A 16625-nucleotide genomic window follows, 5' to 3' on the forward strand; every position below is an offset into this window, starting at 1 on the left:
TCCTTGCTTGAGCCACTAACTTCAGAAGTGTTAGTTACAGGCTCAGGACCACAAGAGGAGCTCAGCCCAAGAAAGAGATAATAAGAGGCAACGCTAAGAAACAGAAGAAAAATGAACCGCCGGTCAAGCATAATTAGATAGTCAAGTATATATAAGTTACCGTGGACAGCCTGACCACAGCTTGGCCAGGTCGTTACTTCTAAACCATAAAATGAGAAAGAAGAGCCATCACTCGGTCTGTGGAGCTAAAATGGGACATGTCACAGCAGAACTGTGCCCGGAAGTGTCCGCCACAGTCATCGATCGAGGTGTAATTACATGCCTTGCTTCTCAAGTTCAAACACCACGCAGGCAAACGGCCTGCCCAGAGGGCAGAGGGCCTTTCTCCCGCCAGCCCACAGTTGCAGTATGGGAGGAGTCACAGGTGGCGGGGGAAAAAAGTGAGTGTGAGCTCCTCACGTCTCTCGCTTCACCATCAAGGATGCTGTCAGGAAAAGATCCTGACCAGCTTCCTGGTTTTGTTTTTTGTTTGCTGACGCCGTTAGACCCAGGTTGTTCTATTGCACATCCTGTGCTCAGAAAGGATGCACAAGTCTACCAGGAGAAGGGGCAGAGCCCAGCTTTCATGATGACAATACAACAATGTATCACAGCCCAGAAATGCACTCACGGACCAGGACAACAGTGTCTCACGGCCCAGCAATGCACTCACGGACCAGGGCAGGTGTATCACAGCCCAGCAACGCACTCACAGGCCAGGGTAACAGTGTATCACAGCCCAGCAATGCACTCACAGACCAGGGTAACAGTGTATCACGGCCCAGCAATGCACTCACGGACCAGGGCAGGTGTATCACGGCCTAGCAATGCACTCACGGACCAGGGCAACAGTGTATCACAGCCCAGCAATGCACTCACAGACCAGGGTAACAGTGTATCACGGCCCAGCAATGCACTCACGGACCAGGGTAACAGTGTATCACAGCCCAGCAATGCACTCACAGACCAGGGCAAGTGTATCACCGCCCGGCAACACACTCACGGACCAGGGCAACAGTGTATCACGGCCCAGCAACACACTCATGGACCAGGGCAACAGTGTATCACAGCCCAGCAACGCACTCACGGACCAGGGTAACAGTGTATCACGGCCCAGCAATGCACTCATGGACCAGGGCAACAGTGTATCACAGCCCAGCAACGCACTCACGGACCAGGGTAACAGTGTATCACGGCCCAGCAACGCACTCACAGACCAGGGTAACAGTGCATCACGGCCCAGCAACGCACTCACAGACCAGGGCAACAGTGTATCACGGCCCAGCAACGCACTCACAGACCAGGGCAACAGTGTATCACAGCCCAGCAACGCACTCACAGACCAGGGCAACAGTGTATCACAGCCCAGCAAGGCAGTCATAGACCAGGGCAACAGTGTATCACAGCCCAGCAACGCACTCACAGACCAGGGCAACAGTGTATCACAGCCCAGCAACGCACTCACAGACCAGGGTAACAGTGTATCACGGCCCAGCAATGCACTCACGGACCAGGGCAACAGTGTATCACGGCCCAGCAATGCACTCACAGACCAGGGCAACAGTGTATCACAGCCCAGCAAGGCAGTCATAGACCAGGGCAACAGTGTATCACGGCCCAGCAACGCACTCACAGACCAGGGTAACAGTGTAACATGGCCCAGCAATGCACTCACGGACCAGGGCAACAGTGTATCATGGCCCAACAACGCACTCACGGACCAGGGTAACAGTGTATCACAGCCCAGCAATGCACTCACAGACCAGGGCAACAGTGTATCACAGCCCAGCAACGCACTCACAGACCAGGGCAACAGTGTATCACAGCCCAGCAATGCACTCACAGACCAGGGTAACAGTGTAACATGGCCCAGCAATGCACTCATGGACCAGGGTAACAGTGTATCACGGCCCAGCAACACACTCACAGACCAGGGCAGGTGTATCACGGCCCGGCAACGCACTCATGGACGAAGGCAACAATGTATCACGGCCCAGCAACTCACTCACGGACCAGGGCAGGTGTATCACAGCCCAGCAACACACTCACGGACCAGGGCAACAGTGTATCACGGCCCAGCAACGCACTCACAGACCAGGGCAACAGTGTATCACGGCCCAGCAATGCACTCACAGACCAGGGCAACAGTGTATCACAGCCCAGCAAGGCAGTCATAGACCAGGGCAACAGTGTATCACGGCCCAGCAATGCACTCACGGACCAGGGCAACAGTGTATCACAGCCCAGCAAGGCAGTCATAGACCAGGGCAACAGTGTATCACGGCCCAGCAATGCACTCACAGACCAGGGCAACAGTGTATCACGGCCCAGCAATGCACTCACAGACCAGGGCAACAGTGTATCACAGCCCAGCAAGGCAGTCATAGACCAGGGCAACAGCATATCACGGCCCAGCAATGCACTCATGGACCAGGGCAACAGTGCATCACGGCCCAGCAACGCACTTACGGACCAGGGCAGGTGTATCACGGCAAAGCAATGCACTCACGGACCGGGGCAACAGTGTATCACAGCCCAGCAATGCAGTGTCTGTGTGCACATGTTCAGAAAAGAACAATTCAGACGAGATCGGGTGCATTCAGGGTGGTATGGCCATAGACAGAAAAGAACAATTCAGGGCAGCCCACACTTTGACCCACGCATAGTTTAAGTTCAGAAAAGGAGATAAATAAGGAAAATGCGCAGACACAAATGAGACAGAATCGATTTCTTCTCACGGGGTGATTTATGGAGGCACAGGCACTGGCTTTAACAAAAGGAGCAACTTACCTTCTTCGACTTTTTTCTTAAGGTGTAACCTCTGTACCACCCTAAACAAACAAAAGAGGAGACAGTTAGTACAAGGAGACAGCCTAGGGTCCTAATAATGCCTTCCTGTGATGTAAAAACCTATTGTTTTGCAGACATTGGGAAGTCAGTTAAGTCACCAGAACTCAACAGTCCTAAAGCTTTGAAGACACGTGATGGGGTTTTGCAGTCTCAATACTGGCCTTGAGGCCTGGCTAGTCTAGTGTCCTGAACAGACAGACACCGGCTCCTTCACTGAAGGGTCACTGTGAAGTTAAGAAGCACAGTTCTAAGAAGAGGAATATCCTTTTGCCCACTCACCCCTAAGTAGGCCCCTTAAGAAGGCACTCTCCTATCTCTCTCTGTCTGACTTGGATTGGGGTCACCGCCAAGTGCAAATACCAGCACCCTCAGATCATTAAGAGCTTCCCCATAACAGAAATCCTATTGAGAGCTAACTTCCTCCTGAGCTCTGCCCTGGAGCAGCCGCGGCCACACAAAGTGCTTCTGTGGCAGAGGCCCCGGACAGGGCATAGCGGGCCAGGAACACAGGCCCACCAACCCCCTTGGGGTCTGGCCCAGACTCAAGTTCCCGGTCCCTCCATGTGGGAGCAGAAGACCAACAGACAACAGCTGTTCACATGACTTCCACACTAAATGGAAGAGCCCCTTCGATGAGGGACCAGGCCTGAACACACCCTAGGAACCCACCCACCAACTCAGGCGGAGAACAGAAATTGTCCCTGCTAACATCCATGGGTCCACAGCCAGTCACCGGCCTCCTAACAGCTCAACCACAGCATGACGTCTGGGAATGTTTCCTTATCCTAAACACTCTGAGGTCACTTGAGGCTACCTCCCTCGGAGAAAGTGCATCAAAAGCTCCCATTCCAACTCTGTCCACATGAGCAAAAGGACCAAGCCTAAGTGTCACCATGAGCACGTGGAAAGTACAGGTGGAGTCATTTTCCACAGAGGAACCAACTACCAGGGTTTTTATACAGCATCAAACACTCAATCCCAGAAGCCAGGGGCATTTGAATCATGATGCTCAGAAATGATGGAACACGGGCAAATGCTGGAGCCAGGGCAGGACCCCTCTTTAAAATAACTGTCACCGCCGGAGGCAGGGAAGCCAGCAAGTGACAGGGTCATGGGGGAGCATAGTCCTCAGGGATGATTACATCGATACTTTCTGAGTGTTCAGACAGGATGAGCAGACGCCTGGGTGCCTCGCAAAGGACTCACTAAGACCTCGAAAACACCAGCTGAATCCATGCCACCTTCCTGACAAGGGGACTGAACGGAGGGAGTGGTGCAGGTCACCAGAGATACATGTCTGGAGTTCAGAGGCACAATTGGAGGATTACCTCCCAGGAGCCATGGTTTCCACGGCAGTCCAGAGCTGGTGACATCTCGTATGCTGTTCATAGACAGTGACGCAGTGGGAGGTCACTGCGGTCCGGGATTCAGAGCTCCACTGACCCAATGGGAAGGGCTACCTGCCCTCCCATGTTTGTGTCTTTTCTGTATGTCCAGGATTGATATGTCCTTTTTTTTCTGAACCTGACAAGGAACTTGTGCCCTAGGATATGTAAGGAAATACGGCAAAGGGACAAGAACAAGACAGAAACCCAGGAAAATGTAAGCAAGAAGAAACCCGAAGGGCTCATACTTGAATGAAGAGATGCTCCAACTCACTAACGAGCAGAGAAACCAACATGCAAAGCACAATATTGCTAAACAATCAGGAGAGTCGTTGAGGCTGTGACACGGCAGGATATGGGTCACCCCTGGGTACTGTGGGCAGGAGTGCAGACTGTGGCAATTAGTGTGGGGGCAGCCTGCCCTACTTACCCAATATCTATAATGCCCACACCCTACGACCAGCAACTCCCGTCCTGGGAACACACCACGCCCCCACCCGTGCATGGTGCATGGGATCTCAGAAATCCTGATGGCAATGAGCAGGACGCGGGTCTGGCCTGCCCACGGCCATGAGACAGTCACTTAGTAAATATCCGTGATCTTGGGTCACTTCTCCTGACAGCTTGACCCTGGACACTGCATAAAGGCAGGGGGTATGCCCTCAATGACCCCTCACAGCCCCTTCCGCCCTTATGGTGACCCGTAAACTTCCTTTTCCTTATTCTATACCCTAAGCCTTCAGGAGCCTGAGACAGAGAATTTAACCAGTCCTTGAGGGCAAATTTGTTTTTGGAAACTTAATATAAAGAGTGAGAGCCTCTAGGAATTTTATATTCCCTGGGGTACTCTCAGTAATATCCTGAGAAGGATCACACAGAAAAAGAAAATCAAATTTGACAAACGAAAATAAATTTTCAAGGAGGAAAAGTGGGGAGGGGGGCGGGTAAGAGGAAAGAAGAAGAAAATACCAAACTCGACAACCCATGAAATTTCAATAGAATAAGAGGGAAGAGGAGAAAGACAATTATTCCATTGATAGCTCAGGGCAGTAAAACCACCCTGTCTTCCAAAGTCCAAACTGTTCCCCAAGATGCATTTCTCTGACAGGGTTCTGACTTAGCCGGAAAGACAGTTTCCAGATAAGGGGGATTCGTTCTACCTTAAAGAATCTTTACAAAGAGTAGACTATGTTAAACAAAATTTGGAAGATTGACTAGCTCAGCAAATAAACAGTCATCGAAGGGTTCTTTCTCAGGATGCTGGCCCAAAATTCAAACGTCTGCTATCCAGTTGTGGGGGGATTTTTTTTATTTTTTTATTTTTCTTAAGTGAGAAGCGGGCAGGCAGAGAGACAGACTCCTGCATGCGTCTGACCAGGATCCACCTGGCAAGCCCCCTCTCGGGTGATGCTCTGCCTATTTGGGCCTGTTGCTCCGTTGCTTGGCAACTGAGCTATTTTAGTGCCTGAGGCGAGGCCATGGAGGCATCCTCATCACCCGGGGCCAACCTGCTGCAATGAAGCCATGGCTGTGGGAAGAGAAGAGAGAGAAGAAAGAGAGGGAGAGGAGGAGAAGCAGATGGATGTTTCTTTGTGCCCTGATAGGAATCAAGCCCAAAATGTTCATACACTGGGTCAATGCTCTACCACTGAGCCACTGGGCCAATGCCCTACCACTGCGCCACTGGGCCAATGCTCTACCACTGAGCCACTGGGCCAATGCCCTATCACTGCGCCACTGGGCCAATGCCCTACCACTGAGCCACTGGGCCAATGCCCTACCACTGAGCCACTGGGCCAATGCTCTACCACTGCGCCACTGGGCCAATGCCCTACCACTGAGCCACTGGGCCAATGCCCTACCACTGAGCCACTGGGTCAATGCTCTACCACTGAGCCACTGGGCCAACGCCCTACCACTGCGCCACTGGGCCAATGCCCTACCACTGAGCCACTGGGTCAATGCTCTACCACTGAGCCACTGGGTCAATGCCCTACCACTGCGCCACTGGGCCAATGCCCTACCACTGCGCCACTGGGCCAATGCCCTACCACTGCGCCACTGGGCCAACGCTCTACCACTGCGCCACTGGGCCAACGCTCTACCACTGAGCCACTGGGTCAACACCCTACCACTGCGCCACTGGGTCAATGCTCTACCACTGAGCCACTGGGTCAATGCTCTACCACTGGGCCAATGCCCTACCACTGCGCCACTGGGCCAATGCTCTACCACTGAGCCACTGGGCCAATGCTCTACCACTGCGCCACTGGGCCAATGCCCTACCACTGAGCCACTGGGCCAATGCTCTACCACTGCGCCACTGGGCCAATGCCCTACCACTGCGCCACTGGGTCAATGCCCTACCACTGCGCCACTGGGCCAATGCTCTACCACTGAGCCACTGGGCCAATGCCCTACCACTGAGCCACTGGGCCAACGCCCTACCACTGAGCCACTGGGTCAACGCCCTACCACTGAGCCACTGGGTCAACGCCCTACCACTGCGCCACTGGGCCAATGCCCTACCACTGAGCCACTGGGCCAATGCCCTACCACTGAGCCACTGGGTCAATGCTCTACCACTGAGCCACTGGGCCAATGCTCTACCACTGAGCCACTGGGCCAATGCTCTACCACTGAGCCACTGGGTCAATGCTCTACCACTGCGCCACTGGGCCAATGCCCTACCACTGAGCCACTGGGTCAATGCTCTACCACTGCGCCACTGGGCCAATGCCCTACCACTGCGCCACTGGGCCAACGCTCTACCACTGCGCCAGACAAGACCTTTTTTTTTTAAATTAATTAAATACATAACAGGGATCACTGACTCACCTAAGGATGCCACTGCTTTAGCAAGGACATTCTTCTTACAAAGCAAAGGACAAGCAGTTGCAGCCCCAACATCCCCCAGGCCACACAGGAAATCGCTATCTGCTCAGGAACAATGTCACTGCCCCCTGTTTATATTAACCAGGATTCTAGCTACAGCTGACCCCAGGGGCAGGGGTGGGGGCCGAAATAAAAGAGACAGAAGAATTTTTCCCTTCAGATCAGAAAAGTGTTTGCGACAAGAGGTTTGATCCCTAACCTCTCCTTCATTTCCCTCTGTTTCCTCTCAGCCGCTGTCAATGTCTCCCAACAGCAGATAAGGGGGCCCAAGCATCTGCTGGTGAGACAGACAGGAAGCAGGCACAGGGCACCCCACCACTCCTCCCCCCTGTAAGGACAGGCTCTGTGTCCACAGTGCTCACATCTGATCTGCTTCCAGGAGGACGCTGCTAAAGCTTTTTATTCCCCGTCCCCCAGAGGGCTTTTGTAGGATTAAAGGGTGCAAATGGAATAGAATTCTAAATCGGCGTGTGTCACATGGGGAAGTGAGGAACAAGAACGTGGGTATGTGACCAGGCCTGTGGGTATGTGGCCAGGCCTGTGCCTGTCACAGGAAGTCTCCAAGGACCCCAGAGCGAGCTCAGGCTCGCCTCATGCATACACGTTGTGCACCGCTTCCCCCCCATGGCGTGCGAAGTGGATTTCTCAGACGGAGTCTGCAGTTCAGTCTGTGGATTGGGAGGGGGTGCCTGCCGCGCCTCTCCCCCACCCCCACCTCCTGCTGGGAAGGACTTGGCTAAAACCCAGCCTAAAAGCAATTTTGCTGTTGAGATGATCGATTTTAATTGCTTCTGTTTATTCCCAAACTATAATGGGGAGTCGCCTCTACAAGCAGGAAATACAGCCACCAACTCAATGGGACAAAACTTCCAGATCAGAAAAATGAAAAAAAAAAAAAAATCAAGCTCTACCATTGCTTCTCCTCTGTGCACCAACACCCCAGGACAAAATAAAAGGTGGCCGGCTCAAGTAATCTGCAAAAGACTCGACACAAACACGACCGTCTACAAGACCAAGGACGTCTGAAAACCAGTCACTGACTGCACATTTATTGGATAATTCTAACAACTGCTTCCCTGAACCACATCCCACAGAGCTGTGACAATCTCTGTTCACTCCTGGGAAAATGGGGTCACAGATTTTAAAAAGAAAAGGAAATCAGAAATGGCGATTTTGATTCCTTTGAGGACATTATGAACCAACCTGAGCAGGAGCACCATGCCCTTCACACAACCCTCAAAACAATGACTTGGATACTATCTTACATGTATTGCTACATTTATTTCAAGTAGTCAGTTATTAAGAGTAGGGATTTATATCTACTTGCAAAAAAGGAAACAATGTTTTGTTTTGTTTTTAATAAAAACAGCTTTTTCAACAGAAGATTTTAGAATTTTTTAAAAAAAGTAATTTTTAGTCTTAATTTCACCTTGAGAAGCCTCGTTAAAATAACGATAGCCTTGCTCCTGACCTTACATGAAAGGGCGCCCACCATGCAGGATACCCGATCACATGATAAAGGCACACGAGTCCACATGCTTTCTTTACCAGGAGATGCTTTGCTCACTGGGCGCTGACGTGTGCTCACTGCCCAAAACAAGAGAGAGGACACCAGAATGTATACGCACCTTCGTATGTCTCCAAGATGTGCACAGTGTCTCCTATCTGCAAGGAGAGTTCGTCCACACCCCGGGCGTCATAGTTATAGAAAGCTGTGAAGAAGGGAAGAGGGAAGAAGACGTCAGTGGAGGCAGGGAGTCGGACGCTGGCTCTCGCTGCTTGTATTTCATATTAAAATACGTTCAGCCTTTGCCCGGACCCTTCTCTCTGACATCCACAGAAGTAGCCCTTTATCTTTCAAGAGACAAATAGAAAGGGTCATCGTTTACATGGAAGGAATTGATGGCTGCTCAGGATACCCAACAACCGCAAATGACTTTTTATTATTTAATTGTGGTAAAATATAGATGATGTAAAACTTGCCTTTTAAAACCCTTTTTAAGTTCAGGATTCCACAGCATGAGTTACAGTCAAAGGTTGTGTTACCATCACCACTCAAGTCCCAAAAGTTCTTCATTGCTCCAAACAGAAGCCCCATAAACCCATTAAGCAATTGCCCCCATGGGTCCCGCCCCCAGTCTCGCCCCCTGCCCCAAGCCGACATTGTCTCTGTAGATGAGCCGCCTCCAGCTCCTCATACACATGGGACCACACAACATGATCCTTCTGCGTCTGGCTTCCTTCACTCAGCATAGCGCTTTCAAAGTACACGGGAGCGTTGTACCTCATATCCAGACTTTGTTCCTTTTATGGCTGAACATTTATAATAAAAAGAAAACTGAGGGTCCTGCTAACAACATTTTAATTATCACTTCACATACTACCTTGTATTTCCATTCATAGATTTTTCTTTTTCATTCAATAACCTACCTCTTCCTAACCATGAATCAATTACATATGGACAGAAAATTTTCAGGAAACCAAATTGGTTTTTGTTTTGTTTTTTAAATCATATAACTTATGTGGATATTAAGCCCCAAAGCTAGGGTACAATCAAGTAGGCAAAAATACATCCAGCATGATGAAGACATCCTTAAAACTGGCAATCCTCGACAAATCTCTGAAACCCCCCAATCCTTATCCTGGCATGTACTGGTTCCTACTCCTCCTGGTGAGCCCCTAAAAAAGTGACAGCATTAAATTCAGACCACACTTGGGCTCAAATACTGGATACAAGAACTATCACCATGAAAAAGATGTCAGAAAGTGTCTGAGACCCAAAAATTATTCACATAGCCCACACTCAATTAAAAAAAATAAAATACAGAGATACAATGATGTTCCTCCTTCCCAATGGGTTCTGCCTAAAAAGATGTCATACTCCATGTAAAACGCATCTCCAAATGCCTGATCAGTTTCTCACCCATCCGCCTGACCAGTGGTGACACAGTGGATAGAGTGTCCGACCTGGGACACTGAGGTCCCAGGTCCAAAACACCAAGGTTGCCAGCTTGAGCAAGGGCTCATCAGCTTGAGCCCAAGGTCGCTGGCTTAAGCAAGGGGTCACTGGCTTGGCTGGAGCCCCCCAGTCAAGGCACGTATCAGAAGCAGGCAATGGACAACTCAAGTGAAGGAACTACAAATTGATGCTTCTCATCTCTCTCCTCCCTGTTTCTCTCTCTCTCAAGTCAATTTTAAGAAAACTTCCTGTCCATCCATCTGGCACACCCTGCCAGATCAGCTGTCCTTAAGGGGCACCTCCACTGTGTCCTTCTCTAAAATCCTCCTGGGTCGCATCATGTGCAAACTCCCCTGATGGCATGGGGGGCCCTCCAGCACCTGACCATCTCCCCTTCCTTCCCACCACACACTCCTGGTCCCCGAAGGGAAGAAGTCAAACCGTCCCACACCTGTGCACACCAATGTACCCTCCCTCGCCAGCTGCCTTTGCCACCTCTCCCGGAAAGCCAGGGCCAAGGATGTCTGCTCTTCCAGCCCCCTTCTCCCAACATCCCCGGCGCCCCAGCACCCATAATCCCTGCCGTCCGCTCCATAACTGACCACCCCCCTGACTGTGACGGCAGCCCAGACTTCCAGGCCCACACAGCCTCCCTGGTCCCCACGTCCGCAGACTCCAGAGCCAGACAACACGCAGAGAAACCCCTCCGCCCCCCGAGACCCAGGACCTCCAGCAAATGACCCACCCTGTCCATCGCCAGCTCCCCCCATCTGCGAAACAGGGACACTGAGACCCACACCTCACGGGATTATACATGTCTGGTGTCTTACAATAATGCCACTGGCGATGTGACATAATGAGGGTCCTACAGCAAACACTCCGCACACGGTAAAGGCTCTTCATGTGGCTGGGAGGGTTTTGTTTTCACCGACCTCCAGGGCCACCAGAATCCCCGCGCAGAAGCAGAGCGGGCACGCCGTCACATGCTTGCAGAGATCCTGCGACATCAAAAGCCATCTAGATGCAGAAAATTCCAGTTTTTGCTGGTATTTTCCTGCTACTTTCACCAAAAACTCATTAAAATGCAATGTCCTCAACTGACACAAAGGGTGATTAGTAGTTACTGAAGTATGTTTAGCATCTCACGGTGAACCGTTAACAAGAAATACCAGCATCGGGCCCAGGAAGCTCAGAGCACACGCGGGCCTTCCGCAGGTCAGCGTGCCCATGTCCCCAGGCCTCCGGGAGCCATGCCTGCACTCATCACCGAGCTCAGCTGCGTCCCTGCCAGCGTGCTCAGTCTGTTACAGACGTGGGGAAAAAATAAACACGTCAAGGATAATAAAAATAAAATAAAACGCACAGGTCCGCCGTAAGTACACCCAGGCCCCTGTGACTCCGTAAAGCACACATGTAGAAACCTTGCAGCACCTACCCTGCCATCTCGGAATTAGGCAGACAAAAACATTAAGAAAAAACTCACACATGAATACAGGAACTTCAGGTTTAACTGTGGAATGAGCCTGAAACACCCAATGTTATAGGTGAAAGAAAAAAATGGGGGTCCTGGGGAATAATGACTGAAATGACAGCAGAGCTTAGGACCTCCACACCGCTGTCCAGCCCCAGCTGCCTGTTCTGCTTAGACTCATGGTCTGAACGGTCTGATGTTAACGCCAAAATAAAAGGCTCAACTTTTTAAGCTTACTAGACAAAGGGGTAGGATGGAGGGGGAAGATGTGCCAGGTAGAACGGAGGCCCCCAAGGTCATCCACGTCCGCATCCCAGATGCCGTAAGGATGGAACCTGACATGGCAGGTGTGACTAGGTCAAGGGTCTTGACACGTGGATGCTAATCTTGGAGTATCCATGCGGGCACAATGTAATCACAAGGGTCCACACGAGAGGGAGACAGGCGAGTCAGAGTCAGAGAAGGAGATGTGATGACGACGCAGCCAACATCAAAGAGGGCAGGAGGTGGGTCCGCAAGCCAAGGGATGTGGGCACCTCAGGAGGCTGGAAATGGCAAGGACCCGGGTTCTCCCCCGGAGCCTCCAGAAGGAACAGGTCCTACCCTGCCAAACCCGGAGTTCAGGACTTCTGCCCTCCAGAACTCAAAGTTGGCATGGTTTGAAGCCCCCAGAGTTGTGGGGTCTTGTTAGCGCGACAATAGGACACGCAGTGTAAAAGTGGTACTACTGCTTAAGGCGGCTGGATCGGGGCCCCCACCGCCGGCATCTAAATCTGACAAGTCTGTGACTGGGGTTCCCCGATTCGTGGGTGATCGGAAAGAAGGACAAGGCGGTCAACTTTCCTGAAATAAGCCCACAGTATTCAGGGTGGAAGGCTACTCCTTATGCTGATGACTTGACCTTTCAAAGCCGCCCCGTTCCGGGGGAGAGAGCCCGGGATGAGCCAGCGCAGGAGCGTCTTCTCCTTCAAGAAGGGTGAGGAAGGTAGGTGGCACCTGGCACTCAGCTGTCTTTACTTGCCAGGAGCCCAAAGATGGCTCTGCTCATCGCCCAATCTGTCTTCTTTATTTTTCCCAATCAGTTAAGACCTGAGAAAAGTGCCACAAATGGACACGGCCACCATGTGTCCACCCACATCTTCAGAGAGTGTGACATCCACCACCCCCCCTCCCGCTGTCTGGTGGGCTGTTATGTCAAGTATATTCCTGCTCCCCAAATGCATGTGCCCTTTGCATAGCCTGGCCAGAGCGGCAGCGCTGGGAACAGGTGCACGGTGTGTGAATTTCCCAGTCCTGGATGGCAGAGTCCAGTGCAGAAGCCTGACCTACTGCTCGTGGGAAAAGCGAAATGGGAAGAAAGGATGTGGAGATGAACCATCGTGAGGGTTCTTTCCCAGGATGCTGCTTTATTTTTGTTGTATTGCTGGAAGAGCCAGCAGCAGCCCAGGGACTGGAAGCCCCTGGATCCCCTTAGCCCCAAATTAACGCTCCTGGTGTGCGCCCGTAGAGCTTATAAGCATCAGAGATGTGAGGCGGGGAAGTCATCACCTCCGCTCACTCTGATCACCCTAGAAACGCGGCCCAGGGATGAAAGGGAAGCACTGCAGCTCACAAATCTGAAGGGATTGCACCCATGTACCCATGTGACCCTACTACGCATGAAGCTGCCTGCGGCTCATGGTACATTGTTGGGATTCCACAAATGATGCAATGATCATTATGATGAGGGTGATGATGATGAGGGTGGTGATGATGATGAGGGTGGGAATGAGGCTAGTGATGATGATGGTGATGGTGATGGTTATGATGCAGATGATGATGGAGATAATGATGGTGACAATGGAATGACGAGGATGACGAGGATGATGATGGTGATGGTGATGTTGCAAATGATAACAGTGATGATGATGATGATGACAATGATGATGGTGATGATGTGGATGATAACAGTGATGATGAGGATGACAGTGATGACGATGATGATGATGGTGATAATGATGGTGGTGATGGTGCTGAGGGTATGAAGATGGTGATGAGGGTGATGATGATGGTGGTGATGATGGTGAAGATGGTGATGATGATATGATGAAGGTGATGATATGATGAGGGTGATGATGATGATAACGGTGACGATGGTCCACTGCTGCGATACTAGCTGACATTCAGAGTCTATTCTCTAGGCTAGGCATTGAGATCAGTGCTTCTCATGTCCAGGCTAGTTTAACCCTCACAGTAGTTCTCTGAGGAGTATACAAAATTTTAGAATTTTTCCCATCTCCCTCATCAGGGTTTCCAGCAGCTGTGCATGTGTGAGCAGCCAGTGGCGCGGGGGGACGGGGACGCTGTACAGAGCCAGAAGCCAGCAGGACCACCAGGATCAAAGGCCACAGTGACAAAGCCCTGCACAGTCTCCGCCTCAACCCTCAGCCAGAGTCAGCCATCTCTGGGGCTCAGACGGACCTCCTGATGGCAAACAACAGAACATCCGACTTAGAGTTCCTGGCACACAAACAGGTCCTCATGTCCCGAGGTCCACAATGTCTAAAGCATGGAGCTAATGGAGGTATCGTTACTTACGCAGAAGAACCCAAGCTGGGGTAATTCCAGAAATGCAAGGTTGGTTTCACATCCGAAAACCAAGAAATGTGATTCACCACACTCAAAGAGTAAAGGATAAAAATTAAGAAAGAAAGAATAATCAAATGATCACCCCAATTGGCTCAGAAAAAGGATTTCAGGAACTGTAACTCCTAGTCATGGAAAAAAACAAGAAAACTTAATTGACTACTCTGACATTAGGGGAAAAGAGCCCATGAGCCACCCAGCCATGGGACAGAGTCCCCCGGAGTGGAAGTGTGACTTGCTCCAGGTGACACAGTGAATCCAGCAGCCCTGGGACCCTGGGGTGTCTCTGCCAGACTGTCTCCACCATCCCACCCTATCCGGCCCAAGACTTTGCCACCTCTCCCTGAGATGGAAAATAATACTTAGGTGGGTCTCCCAGCAAAATTTATATTACAGATATAAACAATTTTTCTTTTCTCTCCATCACCAGGGTTATCTTCTTTAAATCTTCATTCTCACACACTGTACCATTTCCCTTGGCTTTCTGAATCGCAGCCTAGTTCTCTCCCACAGCATTCAAAAAGACCCCAGAGGTCTGACCTCAACCTCCTCCCCCTTTCCAATCTCCTCTCTCCCCTCGCTCCACCTCCCCCGGCCCCTGCACCTGCAGTAAGCCGCTCCACCCGTGGGAAGGGCCTTTCCTCCGGCACCCCTGAAGACCCCTCTTGTCTGCAAGGCCTGCCTGGAACTTCACATCCTTCTCCAGATCCTTACTGAACTCTGGCTTTCTCCCTCGACCAAGAACAGGTCCGTGCACGCCTGAACTAATTGCCTGCTGCTCGCCTACCTTTCCTGTGAGCTCTGTGACCTCCCAGAGCCCTGTGGAGCCGCTTCTCTCTGTGTCCTCCAGACCAAACTCCTTGGGGGAAGCCAACATTTATCAGTAATTGGATTTGCCACAGTAGCTAACACCATGCCTTGCAGGCAACTCAATAAAAATTCACTAAACTTAACCAGATCATAAAATATTCCTTCTTGTGAGGCAGGCAAGAGGGTGAAGGCAAAAACTGTTATTTGTTCCCCTTCAAAATGATCTTGCCTTTTACCGAGAGATCTAGGAGACCAAGATTTATCTAATCAATAAGAAAGAGAGACACAATAGTAGCTTCCCAGGCTCTGGCTTGGTGTCTTCCATATAATGAGATCATCTTCCAATCGGCGCTCAGGTTCAAAGCCTCCCTCAGGAGCCCGGGGCCTGAGCCTGACCCCATGTGGCGCCCAGAAGTCCACGGAGCTCCGTGTCTCCATCCCACACCCTGTCCTCCTGAAACATGGTTTCGGGATGTCAAGCAGCCATTTATAAAAGGTAATTAATTATCTTTAAAAGTCAATTCATGAAAATTAATTATTTTGTTTGTGATTTCCTTCCCTCTGTCTTGCCTTCCGTTGGGGAAAAAAAAAAGTGATCAGCCACATTGGTGTTCCCAGGGCTAGGAAAAAGGGTAGACCACGTCCTGCAGGAGTCCAGGAAGGGCCCCGTCTGCGCCCCTACAGCGCTTCCTTCTAAGGGGCTGTCCATCTGCTATACTCGAGAAGCATGAACACAGCACGTGTTTATCTCATCCAGGCCAGTAACACACGCTGGTTTCCGAGCGTGTCAGGCTCCTGCTCTGGGCCGGCATCGAGCCGGTGCTGGGGTTCAAGGGAGGAGGTGAGTCCAATGCAGTTACCCCAGGGAGTGGACTCAGCCCCGAGCCTGGGCTCCAGCAACAGAGCCGTTCACACACTGGACGCATCTACACACTGGACGCCTCTGGGAAATACGGTACAGAGAGAATCAGATTATACACGTCCTTTCTACGGCCCACAGGACGGAAAGTGGGGACTTGAACAGCTATCGGTACACGCGTGTCCAGAGCAGCGTCACCCACAAGCGGCGAAACAGCGGAAGCAGGCGTCCACCGGCAGACGAATGCTCACGCAGAATGTGGCCGGCCGATGGCGTACGATGGAAAACCAGTCAGACTGAAAAAGGAAGGGATTCTGACGCACGCTACCTTGAAAACATTATGCTAAGTGACACAAGCCAGACACAAAAGTCCAGATATTGTATAATTCCACAAACATGAGGTACTAGCAGAGTCACAGTCACAGAGGCAGAGAGTCGAGTGGTGACTGCCCAGGGCTTGGGGGGCGGGGAGACCAACGGGGAGTTAATATTTAATGGGTGGAGAGCTTCCACTGGGGAAGATGGAAAAGTTTGGAAGATGGATGTTGCCGATGGTTGCACAACATCAGTGCTTATTTAATGGCACAGAACCGAACACCAAACCGTGGGTAAAACGGCAAATCTACCTTAGATCTATGTCACCATAATAATGATTCCATGAATAAAATGAGGGAAGTTCCCTATGGATCTAGCGTCTCCCTTGCGATGAGCTGTGAAATTCTCCGTGCTTCC

The 16625-nt window shown here is 51.1% G+C and overlaps 1 protein-coding gene across 2 annotated transcripts in view; it reads right to left on the minus strand.

Annotated features, from left to right (window-relative positions):
• The window catches only part of LOC136384597 (dedicator of cytokinesis protein 1), a 432442-nt gene that overhangs the window by 385864 nt on the left and 29953 nt on the right, over positions 1-16625 (minus strand). For both annotated transcript variants that reach the window (XM_066354964.1, XM_066354963.1), the window contains exons 2-3: positions 8798-8881; positions 2830-2870 (exon numbers count right to left, since the gene is read on the minus strand). In XM_066354964.1, coding sequence (XP_066211061.1) covers positions 2830-2870; positions 8798-8881 — 125 coding nt within the window. The remainder of the gene's footprint in view (positions 1-2829; positions 2871-8797; positions 8882-16625) is intronic.

Source organism: Saccopteryx leptura, chromosome 13 (assembly GCF_036850995.1).
Source record: "Saccopteryx leptura isolate mSacLep1 chromosome 13, mSacLep1_pri_phased_curated, whole genome shotgun sequence".
In the NCBI taxonomy this organism is placed as follows: domain Eukaryota; kingdom Metazoa; phylum Chordata; class Mammalia; order Chiroptera; family Emballonuridae; genus Saccopteryx; species Saccopteryx leptura.